At 40.4% G+C, this 27096-nt stretch overlaps 1 protein-coding gene across 2 annotated transcripts in view; it reads left to right on the top strand.

The window, feature by feature from the left end:
- Nucleotides 1-27096, top strand: part of PLXNA2 (plexin A2) — a 477739-nt gene that overhangs the window by 407247 nt on the left and 43396 nt on the right. For both annotated transcript variants that reach the window (XM_081948333.1, XM_081948334.1), the window contains exons 20-22: nt 428-662; nt 5131-5273; nt 7586-7854. In XM_081948333.1, coding sequence (XP_081804459.1) covers nt 428-662; nt 5131-5273; nt 7586-7854 — 647 coding nt within the window. The remainder of the gene's footprint in view (nt 1-427; nt 663-5130; nt 5274-7585; nt 7855-27096) is intronic.

Genomic DNA, 27096 nt, shown 5'->3' with positions numbered 1-27096 from the left:
CTTTGCTGTGTTTCAAGAAGGATGTGACCTTTCTTTCTATGGGAATGTTACTTGCAAGGTCTTATTTACAACCTAGCAAATGTTTAGTTTTTTAGCATTTAGCAAAGAGTATTTAGCATTTTGGGAATTATTTCCAGAATAGCAGTAATATGTCAGGCTCCAGTGCCTAAAACTATATGTTTCTTTTTTAAAAAAAAGTCAGCTACTTGACAAAAAATAACAGTTTTCATCCAAGTGTTAACTCCCAAGTAAACAAATGGAAGGACTTATACAAGATAAGTGTTCCTTTTCATTGCCAGCCCTATTCCCAGCATCCTTACTAACACATTTCTTGGTACAAATGTTATATTTCCAAGTGACTGTTTCAATTCAAATTAATCTCACTGTGATGTAATTTATCTTCTGACTGACTCTCTTTGATGGTTAGGTGCATGTAGGTGGCATCATTTTCTCACCTGGCTCAGTGAATGTGATCTCAGACAGCCTACTGACTTTGCCAGCTATTGTCAGTATTGCAGCAGGAGGCAGTCTTCTTCTCATCATAGTCATCATAGTCCTCATTGCCTACAAGCGTAAGTCTCGTGAAAATGATCTCACACTCAAGAGACTTCAGATGCAGATGGACAACCTCGAGTCTCGGGTAGCCCTTGAGTGCAAAGAAGGTCAGTATCACTCCCTAATTTCAAATCAGCTGTCCAGTAAAATATGCCATCCATTCAGGCTGGGGACTACTTGGTTTCATTGTTTCTGAATAGTATTTGTATATGAAAGAAAGTGAGTCATTGAAATCAGTTGCAGGTGACAGAAACCATCAAAAACATGAAGGGAATGTTTAAATTCTTAATACAAGAAAATAATGCTGCCAATTTTGCTGTAAAAAGTCCAAAATATTATAGTATAATAATATAATACAATGCATGACAAATTGCTGGTATGCTCATTTTAGTGTCTCAAACTGGTTATGTCATTAGCTTATTAATTCCTGACCATTGTAATAATGTTACTTCTAAAGAGCTACTGATATTCATCCTCCCTTGATTAAGTCAATAAATAGGTCCTGAAGAATGTTACTTCATGCATATATGCATACAAAAACATTCATAATTATGCCAATATATGCATGCTCACACTATATACACATGCACGCGTGCGCACACATATACACATACATACACAAGCATGCTTAATGGACAACTGTTTAGCATCTAAGCCTTTCATTTAGTTAGGAGTTGTGATGGCGCAGGAGTTAGAATGCAGTGTTCAGGCTAAACTATGCCCACAGCCTAGAGTTCGATCCTAATTGGCTCAAATTTGACTCATCTTTGCATCCTTCCAAGGTCAGTAAAACGAGGACCCAGACTGTTGGGGGGATAATATGCTGACATTGTAAAATGCTCAATGCTGTAAAGTACTATGGCAGTGTTTTTCAACCACTGTTCCGCAGCACACTAGTGTGCCGCGAGATGTTGCCTGGTGTGCCGTGGGAAAAATGGAAAAATTCGAAAGATTAAAAAAAAAAGTCAAATTTTCGCCCACTAGGCGGGCGCTGGACTGTGTCCTGGGTATGGGGGGGTGGGCTCGGGTCACCAGGAGGACCGGAGCAGGAGGAGACGGAGTAAATATAAAAGTAATAATAAAAGTAAGGGCTCGCCTCTTGCACATGGGCGTTCCGATCAGATCCGCCTGGCGGGGACGAGAAGCGAGGAGGCAGAAAAAGAAACGGAGGCTAAGGAGCTTCCCCCCCCGCCTCCTCCCAGCAAAAATCTAACCGGGGAGCCGGGCGGGCAGTAGCAAATTAGCCGATCACGCCGTGTGATCAGCTAATTTGCTACTGCCCGCCGGCTCCCTGATAAGATTTTTGCGGGGGGGGGGAGAAGCTCCTTGCCTCCGTCTCTTTTTCTCCCTCCTTGCTTCTTGAGGCTCCACCAATGGGGGAGCAAGGCCCGCCCAGCGCCAGGCTTTGGGCTAACACAGAGGTCTGCAAAGGTGGCTGTTTTAAGACTGGTGGACTTCAATTCTCAGAATTCTGAGAGTTGAAGTCCACCAGTCTTAAGAGCTAATTTTGCAGATCCCTGCCTGGGCTAATATGATTGATGCCCTTGGTGGACTTCAACTCTCAGAATTCTGGGAGTTGAAGTCCACCAGTCTTAAGAGCCAATTTTGCCGATCCCTGCCTGGGCTAACGTGATTGATGCCCTTGGTGGACTTCAATTCTCAGAATTCTGGGAGTTGAAGTCCACAAGTCTTCAAGCTGTCAGGTTGCGCACTGAATAAAGCATTTTATAATTTTTCATATTTCTGTTTACTTACTATTTCATAATAAAGTAATTATAAAATACTTTCTTTGTGTTTATTTGATTCCTATTCAAGAGAATTACTTTATATATAGACAATATAGGCACAGAGTTAAATTTTTTAACATTTTCTAATGGTGGTGTGCCTCGTGATTTTTTTCATGAAACAAGTGTGCCTTTGCCCCAAAAAGGTTGAAAAACACTGTACTATGGAGCAGTGTATAAGTTGAAGTGTTATTGCTATTGCTATCTAGTTCCTATTATCAGTTAAGTATAGCATTGACAAATGGCCATGTCCTTTAATTCCTTATTACCTTTTATCAACCCAGTAAGAATTATTGCATAGTACATATCTGTCTTAATGTCATTGGCTCAAAGAATAAATCCATTTCAGTCACTGTACTTAACCTATATAAAACTTCATAAAGGCTTGCACTTTTTTATTTATTAACTATCCTCATTCCCATTAATATATACAGTACACACAACTCTGTTTGGTTTGCCTAATATAACTTTTCTCCATTCATTGACTACATCTCCAGTAGTGAGCAGTCCAAGTGTAGTTTCCATAGTAACTGCCTGCTGCTTAACCTATTTCCTTTGATCCAGTATGAATTTAACAGGGCTTGAGCCCCACATACAGCTGTCAAATAAACATTTGGTCAATCTCTCCCAAACACACATATAGTTGTAAAATGCCTTCTTTTACAGCCAGAGACGCTTGGAATTTTTTCCCATGAGTGTCTGTATGTGTCGGAAGACAGTAACAAGTATATTGAATGCAGAGACATCCTTTGCTTGACTAATGTGTGAAGAACAGGATTAGCACTTGATCCTATTTCAGCAAGATGTATTAAATTTGTCGGTGCCAGGTCATTAGGCTTGGCAATCTGTGGATCTTTTTCTGAAGGCATTTCATGGGGAAGTTTAAGGAAAGCCGGGATCCTTTGCAATCACAAGGTGCTGGAACCAGGCTGTAAAATAATTTGTACATTTTTGCTGTAAAAATCAAGAAGCTTAGAATATGAAATGCTGTTACAGCCACCTGGCTGGCAAAAAAAAAAGCAGATCAACTTGTTGAAATGCAGACAGCATAAAGCAAAGGCAGATAAAAGGTAAATTGAGCTGACTGATTTGCCATAAATAAGCACAGACTGAAAAGTCTCAATTATTTAACTACAGCATCAAACAAAAGGTCCTTTTGCCTATTGCCTTTTTCTTCACGAATTTGCTGAAACAGCTCTTCTGGATATTGGAATGTGTCACTACCTCTTGATGGATTAGATAGTGTAACTCATATGCACATTTATCCCAAGACAGACAGACAGTCCTCCCTTCCTTCTCCCCCCCCCTCTCTCTCTTTCGTGGTGTTTAGAGCATCATCTAAACACACTGGCAGGGTTCAGATTTTGTACCTATGTTACAGGTAGGGGTTTTTGGGCACAAATCCTGCCTACCTCAAAATGTGAGAAAGACACAGATTAACTAGGTCTACACCAGATATGGGGCCAGGATAATCTAACAATAAGTGGACTACTGGAATAAAACATACATGGAAGAGACAAAAAAAATCTGGAATTGATGGAATATTACTATTCCATATTATTGATGGAATTGATATATTAGATACGAGAGGGTACATGTGAGGAAACTATGGATCCACACTAAATGAGAAAGAGCTAACACATCAACATAGTGAAGAGGAAATTGCTCTCACAATTTCAGATAGAAGACATACACATTACATCTCAGCTTACAGTGAGAAGACCCTGAAGCACAACAAGATGTTCCACCAACACCTGAAGCTGAAGTGTCACTGCTACTCTTTCCATTATTGAACACAGCTGCTGACAAGAGGCTGATACGATATATACAGTATATATGTGGTATAAACTCCAACACCTTCCAAAAACAGCATCAGAGCCCTCTGTCCAGAAGAACGCAGTGTTAGGAGCAGCTAAGATACTGTGCAAGAACCCCTCAAACTCCCAGGCTTCACACACACACACACACACACACACACACACACATCACAAAGAAAGAGAGAGAGAGAGAGAGAGAGAGAGAGAGAGAGAGAGAGAGAGAGAGATTTTCACATTCAGCAGCAAGATTTCAACATTCCATTTAGCAGGTTAATTTTCATAGGGCTATGATGTCTTCAGCACAATATATTAGAAGGGTGAAATGTGATAACTGCCATGTATGCGCAGTATTTGTACAGAACTTCAGCTTGAAAAGAAGCAATTGGACAAGTGTTACATACATGCATGCTATCCTTATACACATTTCCCTACTGTTACAATTGGACTATATCAGTTTCCATGCCCTACCACTATGTACATGAGGCAAATCTTCTGTTGTCCGTGAATCTTGTTATAGTTTTGAATCTCAATTAATTTTCTTCCCTGACCCTAGATAAGCTATAAAACATGGGGATAGTTTCCTTCTGCTAGGTACATCAAAAGGACATGAGGAATAGTGGGGGTTGAGTAAGTGAGAGAATAAAAAAGCCACACAAATTGATTTAAAAATAGGATCTTTATTTTTATCTAGTGCCTTCCAAGGCATTTTCAGTGCTTACATACAAGGTGTGAACAGAATACAAATTAGGAAGTGTGTTTTGTTTCAGCATCTGTTCTTTGCATTGTGCTCTTTCTCTCTCATACTGAGGAAGTGGCTCCCTGCTTCAGGGCATGTCTTGGTGACACAGAGAGGTCTGGAGTAAACGAGCTTCCTGAGTTGGCTCATTTGTAGTCCTTGATTGTTTGTACCTCATCCTCCATTCCCAGAGCCCGTCTCTTGATTGCCTGTCTTTTTCACTCCCTTTCTCTAATAGCTTTTGCAGAGCTGCAGACAGACATCAATGAGTTAACCAGTGACCTGGACCGCTCAGGGATCCCGTATCTTGATTATCGCACATATGCCATGAGAGTCCTCTTCCCTGGCATTGAAGATCATCCTGTCCTGCGTGAACTAGAGGTAATGGAGTAGCTGTATGTTCTCTCTATCTCAGTCTCATCAGGTAACTGGTGATGTTCCCCGGGTCCCTTCTGAGAGGCTTGATAAAAACCCCATGGGAGGTGGAAAGCACCTTTCCACCTCCCATGCTGAATCTTATTAGACATGTTGGGATAAGCACAATGGACACTGACATTCACTATAACATAAGCCTTGCATTTTATATATATCTACACACAGTTTGTTTTCTTTTCATTGCCTTTGTATAGCTGTTGCCCTGACATTTTTTCTTTCTTTCTCTGTCGCTAAAACCCCATGACTAGTCCTCCATGACCAACAGCAAAAGAGCTGCATTTATTACCGATGACTGACTAAATTCTCTTTGAATTCTCCCTTTGTGAAAAAAAAAGCCAAAGGGGAGCTTGGGAAACCCATTCTCTGGTTTGCCTAGGGGAATAAGCCTCCCATTTTGCAAAGGAGCTTTTCTGCATCTTGCCCTCCACTTGGCAAAGCTTTTGTGCAAGAGAAAGACCTTGGTCACATCACTTCAGCTTTGTCTATATTGTATGCTGGATTGACTAAGTATATCACCAGGCATCCCAATTTTGAGAGAGGTTGTTTTTTTTTCATGTTGTTAAAGCAATGGCAGGAGCAGATGGGACCCATTATTCAGTATGAAAATGCTGCTGCTGACATTTGATCATGGAAAAACAATGAAGGGGAAACTCCATCAGAAACATTTTTACACATTCATTACAAACGCCACATGTGTGAGAGTAATAACATGGGAATACCCATGCCTCAATAAGTCACCAGGGTGCCCGGTGAAAATAGTTTTTCATTTTTGCTGCTGATGGCTCCTGAAAAGACATTTCCCAATTCACTGCTTGCTTTGTCTGAAAAGCTAGAACGCCTTATTTCCTCTAGATAGAAGCTGGAGCTCCTTAACTTTGCCAGTAAAAACTGATTGAATAATTTATTATTGGAGAAACTATGGCGCTCTAGCTTCCTTTAACCATATAGCTTTCAAAGAAGACATGCCTCATGGTAGAACATTCTTTAATGAAGCATTCTTTTAAGGAGAACTACAGCATCCTACCTATTGTGGGTTGGTATACTGATTAATAGGGGAAGTCCTTCTCTAGGGGTATAATTAAATTAAAGCAGGCAGGTACTGTAACTCAAGTGGCAATATGTAATCCATGGCTGGGAGATCAAAATTTAACTACAAAAGCACTATTATATATACTTAGTAAATTCATTTCACTATTTTCTTCGGTTCTTTTGCAGAGATTAATGTTTTTGTATTTTAAAATAATTTAGGTTGTTGTGAAATGAAGTTTCTTGCTTTCCTTATTTTTTAATATACATGCGAAGAATAAATTAACTGAATTATTTTTATGGGTTTATCAAAATTATACCTGGAAATACTAGTGTTCCATCACCCCTTGCTTTCTCTTGTATATGTAGAAAATCGGAAATAAAACTGATGTTTGAAACTGATTTTGCCATTCCCCCAAAAAACTAGGATAATGATCAATGTGACACTGCTGCTTAGTTATGTAATATAAATAAGTTGAAAATATAAGTCAGTGAGAACTTTGTATACGAATTTTATCATTGTGAATTATAATGCATAATTTACATCCAGGACTATCAGAAAAATATGTTTATGTGTACATGTATTAGAGTTTTACAGTGGAGTAAGAGTCTAAACCAGTACCTTACCTATGTGAATGTCATTTCTGTGCAGTATCTCACAACTCAAGAGTATTTTGTTTTAAACGTGCAACACTGACAATAAAACATTGTAAAAAACATCACTCTCAAAAACAGTTTTCCAATTTTAAATTATTTTAACTAAATATTTTAAAGAATTTCTAAACAAGCACAAAAATGAATTTGAAAATAATTAATAATAGAATACAAATGAGTAATCAAGGGATTTTTAAATGTCATGGAGGTTATTGCTTTCTAATATATCATTAATGTGTTATAAATAGTTAAATATATTTTGTAAATTATGTCATGTTAAATGATTAAGAGTTGCTATTAAGCTAAAAGTGAATACATATGAAGAACGATGGTCAACACAATATAAATCATTCAATGGAATTATAGCTATAATAAATTCAGCTCATATTCCTAAGAATCTATTCTGATTTAGGTATCTCATAAAGTTGAGATATGGATTTTATGCAGGGCTAAAGCCAAATGATGGATGTAGCATCAATCCATGCATTGTATTATAGTACTAATGTTTTCCAGTTTAGTTGATATCTCTACCAGATTTACTGTAAGGGTACAAAGTTAACACTTTTGAAATTTTATAGGTCCAAGGGAATGGACAGCAGAATGTTGAAAAAGCCCTGAAGCTCTTTGCCCAGCTACTCAACAATAAGGTTTTTTTATTGACATTTATCCGTACCCTGGAATTACAGCGAAGTTTCTCCATGCGTGACCGGGGCAATGTGGCTTCCCTCATCATGACAGGACTTCAAGGAAAGCTAGAATATGCCACTGATGTCCTCAAGCAATTGTTGTCTGACTTGATTGAGAAGAACCTGGAGAACAAAAACCACCCTAAATTGCTCCTACGCAGGTAAGAATGGAAAATTTGGAACTTTGCACAAAAAGATTGTAATTTCGGAGCAAAAGTGGTCATTTAGATGAGCATGAGCTTTGGGATGAGGATGTGATTGCTCCCTCATATTTATTTATTAAGCATAATTTTTAAACGATACCTATCAAGTGCTGCAAGATGCTATGGGGTTTCTATTTCAGTTTGCATCTAGGAAATCTCGTGCTTAGTTAAAATACTTGATATTCCTGCCACTGTTCTTCTTTCCCACGGATTGCTCAAAAATTAGCATTTGACTGGTGGTTTTTGTTGTCCAAGAGAAGATAAATAGGATAGTTCAACTGTAAATCTAACATTTCAGAGTGAGCAGAGCAAAACTACAGTAGCAACTTATATTAGAGCTGGCCAGCAGGAAACAGGCAGGTGTTATACAACTCAATGTTATAGTTATTGTAGATAGTCATTTGGTTAAACTAGAAAATTCATCTTTTGTGAAAATGTTTGTGAAAAGTTAGTACTATGGATCATTTTTTCCTATTTGGAATGCATGTTACATTAGAACATAAATAAGTGAGTTTGCTGAATTTAATGAAGTTGTGATGGCACAGTGGTTGGAATGCTGTATTGCAAGCTAATTCTGATGACTGCCAGCAGTTTGATCCTGACTGACTCAAGGTTGACTCAGCCTTCCATCCTTCCGAGGTAAAATGAGGATCGACATTGGTGGGAGCAATATGCTGACTCTGTCTTAGAGACAATATGCTTAGAGAGGGCTATAAAATACTGTGAAGATATAGATATCATTCTAACAACACAAATATTTGTCGTTAAGGAGCTATTTGACTTAGTGTGTCATACACATTTGAGATGATTTTATTATAGTTACATCTAGGAGAGCCAGTATAATATAATGGTTAAGCAACTGGTCTAGATAAGGACAGGACTTATATCCCCTTCCTTAGTTATAGAACCTCCCTGGGTGATTTCAGGCCAGTCATAATGAAGTTATGAATTACAGTTAATAATTTCAATGAAGATGCCTTTATCTTCCAGTGGATTAATTTGAGCTTATAACATTTGTGATTAGATGGAGAGTTCATATTTTTATACACACACACATATGGACTGTTTCAAAATCATGGTCATCTTCTTCCAATCCAGATTCCCTTAATATATATATTTGGCATACAGCCTTGTCTTATTCTTTTGCCAATCTGAAACCAGTCTGTTTCAGAGTTTTCTATCCATGCAGTGAGAGCCTGACATGCGTATAAATTTTTCAAGAGGGCAGTGAGATGTTCTGAGATTCCCATTTTCTGATCACTTTCCATAATTTGACATAGTTTGACACGATCAACACAAATATAGGATATTACTCTCCCCTAATTACACCACCTCTGAAGTTTCTAAGAATTTGAATGAGGTAATCTATTCAGAAGGAAATATATTTTTCCATCCAGAAACATTTCAGAATGAGAACTTATCTACAGTTTAGAAATACAAACAAAAATGATTTTTTCAATCCCTGTGATCCAACAATAAAGGGGAGAGAATTTTCAATCTAGTAAGAACATCATATACCAATGGGACTTTCTGCTTTTGTAATTGCTGTTTCATACCACCTCTGGTGTCTCCAAAATTGAGCTGGAGATTCTTACAAGAGCTTTTCACCTGACCTACAACAGAAAGTTCTTGAAGGTTTCCCTGTTGTCAAGGAACAGCTCCACAAGGGGTGACCCTAGGTGACAGTAATAAGTAAGAATATGTGGTGGAGGTTTTGACAGTTTGACAATTTAAATGCATTGTTCAGCTTCAGCAAACTGACCCTGACCTGCAAGAACATTAGCCATATTATTCTACATTTTCCAGATGTCAGTTTTTTATTCCCAGTTCATTCCATTTCTACCTTACCTGATATGTTGCTAAGAGTCTGCCTTCCACCACCATTACTATCCTCCCAAAAAAAACTAGTTACTATGCATGGACAAGTAATCAGAGGAGTCAATTAAGTCATGCTGATATTTTGTTCTTTAAAAAATGTGACCTTACCTGCATTTCAGCATACCCAATTCCTGCAAGCCATTAAGAATACATTTGAAACCTTATATAGGTTCCTTTTTTGTTAAACAAAAGAGCTATGCCTTGTAAAGTCACTGAAGGTGGCATAATGTGTACTGGGGAAAGTTGTCTAGTTTCTCTTTTTCTCTCCGACATCCTATCTAAATGAGTGTCAGACGTGGGCAATTACCATTGCTTTTTTATCAGCATACAGTCCAGAGGTGGGTTTCTGCCGGTTAGCCCCGGATCGGGCGAACCAGTATGGTGGCGGTGGGAGGCTCTGCCCCCCTGCCTGGACGCTTCTGTGCATGCACAGAAGTATCACACGAGCAGGCATGCATGCACATGAGCCAACCGGTAGTAAAATAAATTGAAATCCACCACTGATACAGCCTGATGACTCCTACCTCTGTTTACAGTGCCCTCTATTTCAGTTTATAGGGCAGCAGTAGAAAAAAGCCCAAAACCTTATAAAATGTATAGGGATATTGTGTGTTGGTATAGTGCTTCTCTGCTATTCAAGAGGGATGTAATGAAGGCAATCATTTTCTTTTTTCCAACTGAAGACCCTCATGTAACCACCCATGAAATTATACAATAAAATTAACACTTTGTTACCCGGGACAGGAACAGCAAATGAATTGACTGTTCAAGCCACTGATGAAAAATTGCATTTTTTTTTCTTAAAACCAGAACTCTACATAGCACAACTGGGATATTATGCTACATTGGCCACTGAGCCTTAAGGCAGGGCACTTCTAGAGTAGGTGAGATGACTACCTCACTTTCCAAAATGCAATACTTTTCTCCTCTCACATAGGAGGTAAAAGCACAGAACCATCTGTCTCAGCAATGCTATGAAGTTACATAGGGCCTTAGGTCACAGACATACTCAGATATTCGTCCCTACTCCCTATGGCCACTAATTCCACCTTTCCTCAGACTACTTCATCTTCTATTAGGACTGTCAAAAGGAAGGGAACAAGATGAAGGACAAGTATACTGGAAAACATGTTTCCTCAGGAATTAGGAATGGACAGGAGATTAATCTGAGAGGAGATTCAGGTCAAGGATTCAGTACACCTAATTTATCTGAATTTCAGAAGGAATATAGTCCTTATGACAAAGCCATTTCATATTATGTTATGTTGCTTTCATTTGCTTCACATAAAACAACAGCACATAGGCTAATCTTTTCAGTCAGCATTAAAGTTTGAGAGTAGTGATAGCCCTAAAAGACAATCTTTGTTCAATACACATAGTTTCTATTACTGCAAAGAAAGTTTACTCAGGGATATTTTTAAAAGTCTGTTTGCCAGAACAAATAGCCCTGTGCTATGTAATATTCCAGGTTTACAACAGTGTGTTCTTGTCACTTTGATAAGACTGGTCACATTGTAGAATGAGAAAGATACAAATGGCAGTAAAACAGAGCAAATGTTGTCATTATTTGCTTCAAAATAATCTTCTACATTTTAATAAATTAAGTTTGGCCCTGAGAGAAGGATTCCGATATTCATCCAGGAGTTGTAGATTTGCACAAAAGGTATAAGTAAGAATATTGTATGTGCTTTAAAGAAATGTAAATTAGGAATAAGTTTTAAGATTTTGAAGCTGCATTATAGTTTTTTTAATGTGAATTATTTTACTATGGAAATAGGAACACTGAAGTATATTCTATTTTAGATTTTTTTCCAAATATAAAAATAAGTGCTCCTATTTCCTATCTGGTGCTTTTGCACTAACCCTAGAATTGAGGAAATGCTCCCAAATAGAAAGATACAATGTAGTAGCAACACATAATCTTATTGTGATATTGCTTACTCTGCAATTCTGCTAGGTTTGGCCTTTCCATCTGCCATGAAAATGCATCAGGGACATGAGCGGGCTCACAACAAACAGAAATGCAAATGATAACTAGATGCAATTTCTTCTCCAAATAAACATCTGTTGAAATTTTCCCCAAAAAATCTTTTGTGGTGTAAGAAGTTTAGTAATATCATTTGGCTATTACTTGCTTAAAAATGTGACCTGCATATCTGTCTAGGTTAAATGGGATAATGTCAAAGTTAAGAACTCCAAGATTCATATTTATTTGGATTTTAAATTCCTGCTGAAGTCAGCAAAATAGGGCAGTTTCAGAGCATTGCCAAAAGCAAAGTGCCTTCTTCCTGTGTTTTTAAATTGTGGATTACCTGATTCTGTGTGTAGTTTCTTTCTCTGGCCCTCCAGGCCTACTGCTCAAACATTGCAGAGATGAAATAGCATAATTCCTCAGATCCAGACAGATGCAATTTTAAATTGTAAACAGCAAATGTTGGTCTGTCTTGATGCATGGAGTTACTGGGGCTTGAAGATTTTATTAATATACATGACAAAATGAGATCACCAGATCTACATTTCCCATTCGAATGTGTGAGCTGGCTATAGGTTTTATACTTAAATTATCATACAAGGAAATACAAATGTGGTTGTAGGGTTCACAGATGAAATGCTCTGAAGTCTGCTACCAGTTTGCTTTGCTACCAGTTTGCTTTGCATGCGCATGCGTGCTTTGTGGACATACGCACCACAGACGCTACTGTGCAACGCTGAAAAAGGAGGATTAAGGAGCTTTTTGAGTCTGCAAAGGTAAGTAGAACAGTGAGGGAGGGGACAGCTGTGCCACACAATTTCGATTCGCTAGGAAGCAGAGTTTCCTGCTTTCTAGCAAATATAAATCGCGTGGCATAGCTGATTGTCCCACAGCTGATTGTCGGAACTACCAGTTCACCTGAACCAGTAACATTTTTCTACTACCAGTTCAGGTGAACCAGTAGCATTTTTTTTACTACTGGTTCAGGTGAACCAGTAGCATTTTTACTACCAGTTCGGGCGAACCAGTCCAAACTGGTTGCATTTCACCCCTGGTAGCCTTGTACTCTATTTTATATACTAATTTCTATCTTGCTTGGGAGGAGTTTGTTTTGTTGTTGTTGTTTAATTTGCAAAGCCAACCAATTGCAAATTGCAACTCTGGACAACCTACCCAGAGTTATTTTCTTTAAAAAAAAATAACCAGACAAATGAAGCAAAACAAAATTACAATCAATCATAATCTCATTATAAATGGGCTCATTTAACAACAACACTGTCTGGGGGGGAAAGGCAGGTTTTCAAGGCTTTATAAAAGTTCAGCAGAGGGGGGCCCATTGTAATCTCTGGGGGTATGATGTTCCATGGGGCAGATATTGTGATAGAGGGAGGCCTAACTCCTAGGTCCTATAAGAAGATATTGTTTCATAGAGCAGACTTAAAACATGCCTACCATGTCAGATCTTATGAAATGGACAGAGACAATTGGAGATGGTGACTCTGGGTGATGAGAAGTTTCACGGGTGATAATCGCTACCTTAAATAATAAAGCACTAGAAGCTAATGCAAATCCTACACAATAAGACAGGGCACCCTAAACATAGCCAGTGGTTATCACTGGATGCAATAAGCATGAAGAAAAATTGGCATGTCACACACACAGCCCTTATAGCCATGAATGTGTCAAGTATTTTACTTGGCTCACTTTGAGTCTTTCAATGTTGCTCCAGGAGACATGATCCACGTCTCTGGTTACTCTACCATTCTAGGCAGTGACTAGGGTCGCCTTTGCGACCTCTCCTGCGGCATCGACCCACCCGGGCTCCTTGGTTTACTGAGGAGCTTAGGGTGATGAAGCGCCACAGGAGACGACTAGAGAGCAGGTGGAGGTCCTCACGCTCCGAATCTGACCGAACACAGGTAAGAGCCTATTTGCGGACTTACCTTGTGGCAATAAGAGCGGCCAAACGTAGACATTGTGCTGCTCTTATTGCGTCCGCGGATAACCGCCCTGCCGCCCTGTTTAGGGTGACCCGCTCCCTTTTATCGCAGGGGGCGCGGGAGACACCCTTACAGGGTAGAGCAGAGGAGTTTGGGGAATATCTTCAGGACAAAATCGATCAGATCCGGAGCGGGTGGACCTCCGTCAGTGGACCAGACGTGCCGCCAACAGCGAGTCTTGAGAGACCATTCTGGGAGGAGTTTGACTCTGTTGCCCCCGAGGATTTGGACAGGTTGCATGGACGGCTGCGACCCACCACATGTTTAACGGACCCGTGCCCCTCCTGGGTGGTACTGGCAGCCTGGGAGGTGACACGAGGCTGGCTCCTGGGCCTGGTGAACGCCTCATTGGGTGAGGGATACTTACCAACCGCCTTGAAAGAGGCGGTGGTGAGACCCTTGCTCAAGAGACCTTCGCTCGACCCAATGGAGCTAGCTAATTATCGTCCAGTCTCCAACCTCCCCTTCTTGGCGAAGGTTGTTGAGAATGTGGTGGCGCAGCAATTTCCACGACACCTAGACGAATCCGACTATCTAGACCCACGCCAGTCCTGCTTCCGACCCGGGCACAGCACTGAGACAGCCTTGGTCGCGTTGGTTGATGATCTCTGGAGGGCCAGAGATAGGGGTTGTTCCTCTATCCTGGTCCTATTAGACCTCTCGGCGGCTTTTGATACCATCGACCATGGTATCCTATTGCGCCGGTTGGAGGGGATTGGAGTCGGAGGCACCGTTTTGCGGTGGTTCGGCTCCTACCTCTCCGACCGGAAGCAATGTGTGTTGACAGGGGGGCAGAGGTCGTCCCTGAGGCCACTCACTTGTGGGGTGCCACAGGGGTCGGTCCTCTCGCCTCTCCTGTTCAACACATATGTGAAGCCGCTGGGTGAGATCATCCGTGGTTTTGGGGTTGATTACCATCTTTACGCTGATGATACTCAGCTGTACATTTCAACCCCAATGAGGCTGTCGAAGTGATGTCCCGGTGTTTGGAAGCCGTCGGGGTCTGGATGGGGGACAGCAGACTCAAACTCAACCCCTCCAAGACCGAGTGGCTGTGGGTACCGGCACCTCGGTTCAGCCAGCTGACTCCATCGCTGGCCATAGGGGGCGAACAACTGTCCCCCGTGGAGCGGGCGCGCAATTTGGGCGTCCTCCTCGATGCCCGGCTGTCAATGGAGGACCATGTGGCAGCCGTGGCAAGGGGGGCGTTCCACCAGGTTCGCCTGGTGCGCCAATTGTGCCCCCTACTGGACCGGAGTGCCCTGCGCACGGTCACTCATGCGCTGGTGACGTCTCGCCTGGACTACTGCAATGCCCTCTACATGGGGCTTCCCTTGGGACGCATCCGGAGACTGCAGCTAGTTCAGAACGCAGCCGCGCGGGTTATTATGGGAAGTACACGTTACTCCCACGTAACACCTCTCCTGCGCGAGCTGCACTGGCTACCTGTGGCCTTTCGGGTGCGTTTCAAGGTATTGATCACCATCTTTAAAGCGCTCCATGGCATAGGACCTAGTTATCTGCAGGATTGCATCCTACCACACACGTCCCTGCGACCTATCCGCTCACACAGGGAGGGGCTCCTCCTGGTGCCGTCTGCTAGGCAATGCCAGCGGGCGACACCTAGGAGTAGATCCTTCTCTGTGATGGGCCCAACCCTCTGGAATGACCTCCCCCCAGACATTCGAACTACCACCGACCTCCGTTCCTTCCGGCAAAAGTTAAAGACTCACCTATTTCAATCAGCTGGCCTGGCACTTTCTTAGTTTTACCTCCCGGGGATTTATTTTATTTTAATTGGGTTTGGGGTTTTAATTGTGATGTTTTTAGGATTAGAATATATTTATTTCTTAGTACAGCCTATCTCCCCCTCCTAATGTATCTTAAATGTATTTTATTATTATGACTGGTTTTATTTGTATTGACTGTACACCGCCCCGAGTCCCTTTCTGGGAGAGGGGCGGTCTAAAAATCTAAGAAATAAATAAATAAATAAGAAATAGGGTCTTGGCAGAACTGCCTTGGCTCTCCCCCTTGATGCCAGTGAGTCCCAGCACTGCCACCCCAGGTCTGGAGATCAAAAAACAAAGAAAAAGCTGGCATCCCCCCCCCCCCCCTTTCAGCACACCACCCATTCAAACAAAATGTTCAATTCAGGTACGGATATTTTATATCTTACTCTACAATTATGGAATTCAGGCATTCCTTGTGAATATGGTTTGTTTGCCATTGGGAAGAATTCTTCTTTTGACTCAACCTCCTGTACTTTATCTTTGGTCTTTTCCATGTTCTTAACTCAGATCAATATGTGGCAGCAGCATTCAAGCTTTCCTCTCCAACCCTCACAGAGATTTAGTATCTTGCTCCTGGAGTTTTCATTGGTGTAATGAGTACTATTATTTCTTCCTTCCCCTTTGCCATCAGTTTACTGACATGCTGTCAGAGTGACAACTATTGAAAGTGATAATGTTTCTAAATGCTAGATTTTTGTCATGCTTCATGCACAGTTTAGATTCTTGAAGATTTGAAATGTAGGCTTGTCATAATGGCAACTGCTCAATGTCAGATAAGGTTCTCTGACATTTAAATGCATCCGTTTACGTGTGTGTGTGTATGCGCGCACACACATACATACACACACACACATACATATATGTGTGTTTTTATTTATGCCGTTTTTCGTCCTCCGGAGCCTTTAGCGCATGCGCACTGGCCAGCTGACAGGGCGACACCTTGCATGCCCTGGTAAATGGCTCCGCTTGCCATCTGTGGAACACGTGCCATAGGTTTGCCATCCCAGATCTAGGAAGCACTATATTTATCTCTCCAACCCTCTGCCTTTTAAGTTTTAATCTTTTCTCCTATCCAGTTATGATGGTTTCTGGGAGGCAGTGGACATCTCAGATTCTCAGCCAAGGGAGCTCCATTGTTTGCTTGTAGGGTCATTTTTTGTCTTCCAGAGCCTTCAGGGAAGCCTCCTGAAGGTCCCTGAAGGCTCCGGAAGACTAAAAAGAGGCCTACGGACAAACCAGAAGTGACTTCCAGTTTGCTCATAGGGTCATTTTTTGCCCTCCAGAGCCTTCAGGGAAGCCAGTGGAAGGCCCCTGAAGGCTCTGGAGGGCTAACCCCGGCCCTACAAGCAAACCGTAAGTCCGTTCTTAAACTTGCAGTGTGCCCGTAGGGCCGGGTTTTTTGCACTCCAGAGGCTTCAGGAAAGCTCCTGAAGCCTCCGGAGGGCCTCCGGGGAGGGGGAGGCTGTTTTCGCCCTCCCCAGGCTCCTATAAAGCCTCTGGAGCCTGGCGAGGGCAAAAAAAGCATGCAAAAAATGGGGGGGGGGAGTGCTGGTCATGCACGCATGCATGCTGAGGTTGTGCATTGCATTATGGGTGTGGCATGCCTGCGCATGACCCCCTGCACTCCCCCAGCTTTTGGCACGCGAGCCAAAAAAGGTTCACCATCACTGTCCTAGATTGTACAACAGTTTACATGTTACGTAAGGAAATCATTTAAAATGCAGTTCAGGACTTACTATAAATGAAGAAATGTTTGCTGCCAAATTTCTGCTATATCTGACACCTAAAAGAGGCATCTCTCATTTCTAGACATGTGGCTTTTGAGTCTGCATTACAATTGGCATTTTATGTAAGCTTTATACCAAGAATGTTATTTATTTATATTTGTAAGAGCATTACACAATTTAATTCAGTTCTTCTAATTCATTTGTTAAATTGATTTAACATGTTAAATCAAATGCCTAATAAGCTCAGATTGAGAAAAGGACTTTTATGCTGCAGCAGTAGAGCCAGATTGTTCATCTTCACGGCCTGCTACCTGCACCCTTGTCAACAACCACCTTTGTGGTAATGATGCCTGTTGTGCGCACTCATCTTGCTGCAATCCAGTTCATTGTTAGCAACAGCCAGGATGGCCAAGAAGGAAGGCAATTGGGTGAGCAGGAATAGGTTCAGGGAAGAATAAGTAGTTTCCATTAGAAGTAATTTGTTACCTAATAGAGATAAATTCCTGTTCTAGACTTCCCAAAGATGTAGCCATGCCATAATTATACTGCAGTAAGTATCACTTAGAACTTTAACAAGGAAATATAACTCGGATGTATTTTTACTTAATTTTAACTTGCTTTATAAAAGCTTAAGAAACAAAAGGAGCATGATAGCATGGAAAACCATAAGTTGCTATTTTAATTTCCACCTACATAGTGTTAAGTGGCAAGTTGGGAGGGCTTGATATCATTACCTGGATTCTTTAGATATGCACATAATTTCTTTGGATATGTTTAACTTAATAAAACTCTATTTAATTGGATTTATGTAACAGTCTAAACCAAAATGAGATAATTTTCAGTGTATATAAATACTTTATGTGTAGATTCATAAGACACACATGATTCTATAAAAAGCTATTTGTCCAGCTGCTGTGAGTATATCATTTTATAGCACCAGCCTATAAAAACATAAGGCAAGGAAATTACATTCTGGACACTTGGACTGTGTCCAAACTTAAACTCCTCTGCTAGCCTGCTTTCTTTCTTGCAGCAACTTACTTTGACTTGTAGATGGATTCAGGAAGTCAAGTGCACCTCCTTAAATTTCACAGAAAAATTTCTGAAAATTGATTCCCTTTAACTTATGCAAATTCAAATTTTTAAAAAAATCATAGGAGAAGATATACTGGTTTGGTTCTAGACTTAAAGGCGAAAAGAACAAAGCGTTGACCATACAAAATTCCATGTAGAAAATAAAAATATTGCTTGTCAGAAGTTAAATAAATTCCTTGCAATAAAGGAATTCCATTCATACAGTGTCAAAAATAAAATACCATATGGGGTTCCATAATTTTCCAAGCCTCTGAAACCTCAAATCCCTATTGGGACTATGTATGTATCCCTGTTATAGTTCGGCCTTAACTATACAAACTACTTTAATCAAGGTGCATTTTTCCTTCTAGTTGCTGTTATTTACAGCTACATTTAACATTTAGTAATTGTATATAGGTACTCTTTGATTTATTCCCAATCACTTAGTGACCATTCAAATTATGACTGGCCTGAAAAGGGGGACTTACAACCTAGACTTGAAGTTCCCATAGTGGAACTTCCCTCTCCATGTCACGTCACTGAACTTCAGGCCCTCAGCAATATGGCCACATTTTCAGCTGTTTTTCACTTATTTCCAGTTTTTGACAAAAGCACACCCATAATAAACTATTTGTTTGCTTAATGACCTTGGTGTTTCCTTAATAACGACCACAAAAAATGTCAAAAAATTGTCTGAGTCACATGACTGTTGTTATGGATTTTTTTTCAGACAGTCTTTTCCCAGTGGGTTTAGAACAAACCAACTTAATTTTAGAACAAGGAATATTAGGTCAATTGGATTATGCAGCTTTTCCCTCTGATTTATAAAATACGATTCGTCTGATTTTTGATAAAATCACAATTTCATCATTCAAATTTATTTATTTGTGATAAAATCACAAATTCATCATTCAACGCTCTTCCATACCAAGAATGGAAGGGAAATACAAAAAGAAATTCTCCTTTGTTGCACAATGATGCCAAAACCAATGTTTTATTATACTATATTGCATATAGAAACTCTTATTTGCAGTTGATCTCACTACTCTTTTCTAAATTCCCAAGCATTCTGACTTACTTTTCCTAAATTACTGGTTAGACAATAAATATAATTCTGTCTCTAAACACTGCAGTTTTGTTATATATTATATTTTGTTATATGCAAACTCTGCTCTTCTGTAAACGTTAAAGCTTACACAATGTTTTTCTATGGTGGTCTTTTCTCTTTTGGTCTATGGTTATAATAATGTTTATTCATTTTCAAAAAGAGCTGGAATTTGATACGGAATCCTCTTTACTACAGACAATATTCAGTATTCAAGCTAATAATAGTACATTCAAATTTTCTCTTTAATTCATTTAAAAATGTCTGTATCATTTCAGGCTCAGGATGAGGTGCAATCTATATGATACTCAGCAATATCTTTTCAGATCAATCCAGGATGCCAACGTAGACTTTAATATTAACAATCTATTGCTGATACTTTATATCCTGAAACAACACATAATCTCTTCCAGTAGTTTCTTATAACCACAGTAAATTGGTATATCCAAACCATATCCTTCTCAGGTAGTCCAAAAAGATACCACGGCTGAAGTATGAAATTCCAGTGTGAGATCTGACAAGTCCAAGAAAATACATGCTCCAGCCATCTCTTTACAGACCAAGGAACTTCTAGGCCTCCTGCCCCATCCACTATCCAGTTGTGGACTCTGCATTCTTTTATCTGACTATTGTCTAAGCAGCATCTCTGAGCCAGTTTTCCAAGATCATTTACACATAGCATTACAGCATAATGTATGTTTATGAAATGGTGAAATGGTCTATTTCATTGTCACAAAACAGACTTCGTGTACATTTTGTACTGAATTCTAGTCAGCCTTGCAAGAATTTATAGAGTGTAATTTTGAAAGTAAGAAACATATTTTAAACATTGCAATAGGGATTGGCCTATGACAAAATATGGAGTGATTCAATGATTAGGGTAGATGAGAACTGAAATCAGCAGATTCTGTCATTCGTTGGGCCGGGGTGGGAGATTTTCTTGTCTGCATAGATGCATCTCATTCAGTCATGTTCTCATTCACATCCATTTGCAGCTTGTTGCATTTCACAACCTGTGTTTTTTCTGAGAAATGTTGTGCCTGTAGCAATATACTAATCTTCCCATTTTTCCTCTTGGTATATTAACTTTGATGGATGGCATGATATTGAGGTGAAAAGGGGCACGCATGAGCTATGATAAAACCATAGTAGCAACCTCAGAAAGGTTAATGAATAGTAGCACTTAATCATAAGACAAGGCTGTGATAAAAGGAGAAAAGCATAAGAAAGAGCAAAACAACCTAAATGGTTGTTTTTCTCCATGAAGGTAAAACATTTTAGTCAGAAAGCTACCAATAAAGAACTATTTACATGCTGTGGATTGGCAGACTTTTAGAATTTCATTTTTAAAATATTCAAAATATTGTGATGTGGAACATTTTGTTCTGTTAATAATGAACAACCACAAAGGGACAGATTATTTTATTTTTGAGAGCTCAGTATTTCTAGATGGCACTGTGTCTTCACTCCATACATCCCATCTCTTATTACTGTAAGCTTGGAGTGAGGTTGGATTTGGTTTTAAAAGAACTAGGACTGCATGTTTTTTTAGAACAAGAAGCAGGCAGTGGTTCATAGTCTCTGACAAAACCAGAAAAATTAGTAAAATACAAACTGATTTTTCAATCTAACACAATCTTTAGTGACTAAGATTGTGTTAGATTGAAAATCAGTCTGTTTTAGTGGTTTAGTTTAAATCTTGGCTTAGTGCTAGTTTCCTGGGTAGCCAAAGAGTATCATATCAGGTTTCTGGGAGTGGGTGGGGGTGGGGAGTGTGCTTTGGTCTTTTTATGTGGTCAATATGAAAAGGGCTGCTTCTGAACGTGGGAATGGTGTCCTGCTGTTTGATTCTTTGGGACTTCAGTTAACATTTTTCAGAGGGAGATCTATAGCAGTCTTTTCAGAGTCTATGAGCTAAAAGGCATTCTTGATTGGAGGGTCAATACTATGCTCCAAAAAAGCTGACAGTGACAGACCAGAAAGGCTTTTTAGCATAAGAAAGAATAGTAGAAGTCCCACCAGGACATGACAGGAAGTATTAATAGATAATTCCTGGGACAGTTTGCTGAAACAATTAATCAAAGTAAAATGATGTGTAGTTGATGGAAGTCATTATAAGTGGGTGGTACTCTGGAGACTGATCGATATCAATTCCGGGCTTAAAAATATCACAAATTGCTATATTATTATTCTTGTTATTGATATTTTCCATGTGTGTCAGTGCAAGTGTATGTATGTCAGTGCATTCATACACTTGCAAGTATGTAGACAAATCCTAGTGTGTATAGAATAGCATAAAGGAATCCCTGCAGATTTTATTCCACTAGTCTTTGATGACTATAAGAGATGGTGCTCATGTCCATTTCAAGGCCACTGAACCAGTGCTGTCTGAAGACATTTCGGTAGTAATGTCATGTGGACAGCATGACATCACAGAGTGCAGTTTAAAAGCATGCAAATGCAAGTAGATAAATAGGTACTACTTTGATAGGAAGGTAACAATGCTCTATGACATCATAGAATTGGACAAGCATACAAGAAATAAAAGTGGACTTCAATTGCATACTGACTAATGCAATTGACCAAACTGTGATCAATCCTACCCTTAGCATTACAAGGAAATGCTGCCTGTGAATAGAGTATGATACATACATACAGACTTCTTATAAGGGTGTGAAAATGTTCAACTTACCATTATCAAAGGACATATCTTCACAATGGCATTTCCATCTCACAGGCAGCCTGATGCTGAGGTATACTGAAGCCAATACAAGTTGTTGTGGCATAACATGTCCTCCTAGACCATGATGGTGAACCTATGTCATGTGTGCCACAGGTGGCACACTGAGTCATTTGTCAGGGCACACAAGGCTTTGCCCTGTCAGTTGGCCAGCACGCATGCGCGCTCTGACCAGCTGACTTTGGCCTTCTCTTGAGGCCATTTTTTGCCCTCCGGAGGCCTCCCTGGAGCCTCCGAAGCACAAAAAACGGCCCTATGGGCAAACCAGAAGTTCAAAAACAGACTCCCAGTTTGCTTGTAGGACCGTTTTTTGCCCTCCAGAGCCTTCAGGGAACCCTTCTGAAAGCCCCTGAAGGCTCCAGAGGTCAAAAAGTGGCTCTACGGGGAACATGGAAGTTTGGGAATGGTGACTTCTGGTTTGTCCATAGGGCCGATTTTTGACCTCCGGAGCCTTCAGGGACATTCAGGAGGGTTCTATGAAGGCCTTTGTGCTTCTGCGACCAGTGGGAGATTGTTTCCCAACTGCCCAAATTTGAGTAACTAGTAGCTGATAGCCTAGATGGGCTAGATGACGAACCTATGGCATGTGTGCCACAAGTGGCATAAGGAGCCATTTGTTAGGGCACGCGAGGCATTGCCCTGCAGGCTGAGTTCACCCTTCATTTTCAGCCATTTTTTGCCCTCCGGAGGCTTCCCTGAAGTCTCCAGAGGGGGGAAAATGGACCTACAGGCAATCTGGAAGTCTGTTCCTGAACTTCCGGTTTGTGTGTTGGGCTGTTTTTCACCCTCCAGAGGCACCTAGAAAGCCTCTGGAGCCTGGAGAGGGCGAAAACAGCTCCATCATGCACCAAAAGCAGGGGAGGGTTGGGATCATGTGCACATGTGCAGGTGGTCACATGCATAAAATTATGGGTGTGGGCAAGCCCGCGCACAACCACCTACTATCCCCTTGCTTTTGGCACATGATGGCAAAATGGTTAGCCATCACTGGCCTAGACAGAGTAAAACTTTAATTCTTTGTTGCCATCTAATAGTTGATATATTGACTAAGCCCCGGGTCAATAAATATTTCAGAAAAATTATGTGGATCAACCAGAAAGCATCCAATGGCTGAACAGATCTCATATGTATCTCCACTTGTAAGAATGCTTATACAGCAACATGCTGTATAAATCCAGGTGATTACTGCATTGCTCTTAAGAGAGAGAATTTTTTTCCTGTCTTCTAGTGGTTATTAGGGCAATTAAAAACAGAACAAGATTTAACAGCAGAACAAGAGCTGAAGTGGTGCAGTGGTTAGAATGCAGTACTGCAGGCTACTTCTGCTGACTGCTAGCTGTCAGCAGAAACTCAAGGTTGTCACCGGCTCAAGGTTGACTCAGCCTTCCACCCTTCTGAGGTGAATAAAATGAGGACCCAAATTGTTGGGGGAATATGCTGACTCTGTAAAACACTTAGATAGGACTGTAAAAGCACTATGAAGCAGTATATAAGTCTAAGAGCTGTTGGTATTGCTAATAGGATAGTGCAACAAAACCTTAGAAATACAACTATGGCACTATTCTATATGGAGATTGACAGCAGCTTTTTTCATAATTGGTGACATTCAGATTTCAACCCAAGAAAACCACAAATAACTACCCCTACATTCCTGTGCAGAAAAGCCATGTAGCCAGCATCGCGCCATGTCCCTATTCTGGATATGTGCTTAGGAACAGAGCAATTTATGTTGATATTTTTTTTTCCTAATTTCAAGACAGAAAGAAAGCATATGGCAATATGGGAGGGTAGTTGAGCTCTAAGGTTAGCGACCTTTTCTATCTTACTAAAAAGTAATTTATCTGAAAAGATTCATCTGACCAAAGCCATAAAGGGCAGTGGGAGTCCATTTCTATGAACTCATCTACTGCAAAGAAAAATGAAGATTGTAACAGATACGAATGAAACTTGTCTAGCTTGTGGCATAGTCTAGATAAACACTGTATGTGGTGTGATTGAATGAATTAAAAGGTATGTTAGAAAGTATAAATTAGTGTCATGTACATTGTAGGTGCATATAAAAGTAGAAATCTACAGCTGATTATAATCACATATTAGAATTCAGTGAATGATGATAATGGAAGAATTAGGAATATAATAATTTAAGAAAAACCATGTCTGATGGTAGAATGGTACATTCAAGATTCGATTTTCAAAGTGAGTGAAAATGCTCCTTTTAACATTAAAAAAACCTCCAGTACTTCAAATTTGCTTTGACATATAAGGCCTATTGTCTGGGACAATGGTGGGTTCCGGACCCTGTCACAACCAATACACTGCGCATGGAGCCAGGTGACCTAGTCGGGAACGCCACCACCCTGCAACACCCAGCTACTTGGCAGAGGTCACGCAGGCGCCGCACTCTATGTACACGTCAGCAAATGGCCAGTTGCGTTATACAGCTATGGAATGTGGGTGGGCAGGTGGCCAAATGAGCCACCATGACGGTATGGTGGCTGCTGCTCCCGGCTACGACTGGTATGGCTATACTGGGCCATACCACCTGGCACCCACCACTGGTCTGGGATGAGAATCCCATGAGTAGAATGGAAAACTTTGATGCCATGCACCAGGCTCTTTGAAATATATGTGATAAGAATAAGGCCTTTTGGGGTAATTTTAACTATTTGCTGTGGTTGTTTCCATTGGTTGGGAAAGGCAGAAATGATGCTGATGTAAAGAATTCATGCATCAAAGATTATAAAGAAGCTTTTATCAATTTTTAATTGAAGAGAAATGTGCTAGGGAGATATTCTAAGTTCTTATTGGATGGTGGAGAAGACAAGACTCAGAAAAATCAAAATGATGCAATAGATATGATTATGCCAGCAAGAACTATGGAGGGAGGTATAGATTTAATCTATCCAATATTTGACAATCCTGCAGAGTCATTCTCAAAGAACTGTATCGATACAATAATGAGAAAAATATATTCTCCCTGCATTAGACACTTCCCTAGAACGATGAAATAATATTTTTCCTTCAATGCTATCAGTGAAGGAGCTAAGGCTACTCATTCTCCAATAGAATTCCGTGATTCAATTGACCTCCCTGGATTGCTCTGCCTAAACTTAAATTAAAGATAGGATCTCCCACCATTTTAATTAGAACTTAGATGTTTCATGCCTTTGCAGTGCAACTCCAATGATCATGAAAGAACTCTACAAGAATATCACTGTAGCAAAGGTGCATTCAAAATGGATTGTCATGATTCCAAGAATTATGTTCACTTATCAGAAAGTGAAGACACCCCTCTTCAGCAGACACAGTTTCCAATATAGTCATGCCTTGCTCTTACTATACACAAGGTGCAAGGGTATAAACCAAGGTTAATGTGCTAATTTATCTGGAAAAACCTCTATTCCAGCATGGTTAACTGTATGTATGTATGTATGTATGTATGTATGTATGTATGTATGTATGTATGTATGTATTTATTTATTACAATATTTATATTGCTGCCTATTTATACATGGTGACTCAAGGCAGCTTACAAGGGTATAAAAACATCATATATAAAAAAGTAAAACTAATAAAATAAACCAATAAAATAATAAAATAATATAATAGCCCTCCCACCCCTCAACCCAGCAACAACACATCACACCAGCCATTTAATGGGCTCCATCACACTCTAGGTTCCCCAGGCCCACTGGCAGAATCAGGTCTTCAGTATGTTCTTTTAAAGCAAGGAAAAAGAAATGAAAATGTTAGAGTATTTGTAAAGAAGAGCATATTCTTTACTGACAACAAATGCCATCAAAAGTGTCCTATGTTAAACATAAAGTATGTTTATTTTTCTTGCTATACATCATTATTCTTTAATTTAGTTATTTTATTTATTTATTTAATTGGACTTCTAGACCGCCCCCTCTCCCCGGAGGGACTCGGGGCGGTGTACAGGTACAAATTAAAATCATACAGTCAAAATACATATAACTAAAATCGAATTAAATACACCCCTGTACAAATTTATAAGATTAAAACTTAACCTTAAAACCAAATCACAAAATTTAAAAATACAAACTGAGGTGGGAAAGCTGGAATTAGGCCAGACCGGCTAGATGAAACAAGTGGGTTTTGAGTTTCTGGCGGAAGGAGCGGAGGTCCGTAGTCGTTCTAATATCAGGGGGAAGGTCATTCCAGAGGGTCGGGCCCACCACAGAGAAGGCCCTTCCCCTGGGCGCTGCCTGCTGGCACAGTCTAATGGATGGCACCCGGAGAAGTCCCTCTCTGTGTGAGCAAATTGGCCGAAGGGATGTGAGGGGCAGGATACGATCCCGCAGATAACTAGGTCCTCTGCCATGGAGCGCTTTGAAGATGATAATCAACACCTTGAAACGCACCCGAAAAGCCACAGGCAGCCAGTGCAGCCCGCGCAGGAGATGATATATATCAATAACATGATATATATTTCTTTAATTCTAAAACCAAAGTGATATCAATTCACCCATGACCAGAGGTGGGTTGCTCTCGGTTCAGCCAAACCGGTAGTGGAATCGCAGAATCAGCAGCGACCCAGGCAGGGCCGGATTTAGATGAAAAGAGGCCCTAGGCTATTCCACTTATGGGGCCCTTTCACCTCCCATTTTTAAGTTTGTAAATTACATGAGAGATAATAAAATACATCATTACTGTGATATATATCAATATATTAAATGAAACATGTTGTAATTGGTACTAACCTTTCTAAAAAATGTGGCACGGATAATAAATAAAAATAAAAGGCCCCTCTTGATCTTGAGGCCCTAGGCTGAAGCCTAGTTAGCCTATAGGAAAATCTGGCCCTGGACCCAGGCCTGCCCCCCTGAACCGGTTCCCTGGCCACTGCTGGGCCACCACCATTTTGGTTTTTAGCAGTGACGTGCGGTG

Source organism: Natrix helvetica, assembly GCF_964273705.1.
Source record: "Natrix helvetica genome assembly, chromosome: 3".
Lineage (NCBI taxonomy): Eukaryota > Metazoa > Chordata > Lepidosauria > Squamata > Natricidae > Natrix > Natrix helvetica.
Note: the sequence above shows the minus strand (reverse complement) of the source record. Positions and strands in the feature narration are given on the sequence as shown.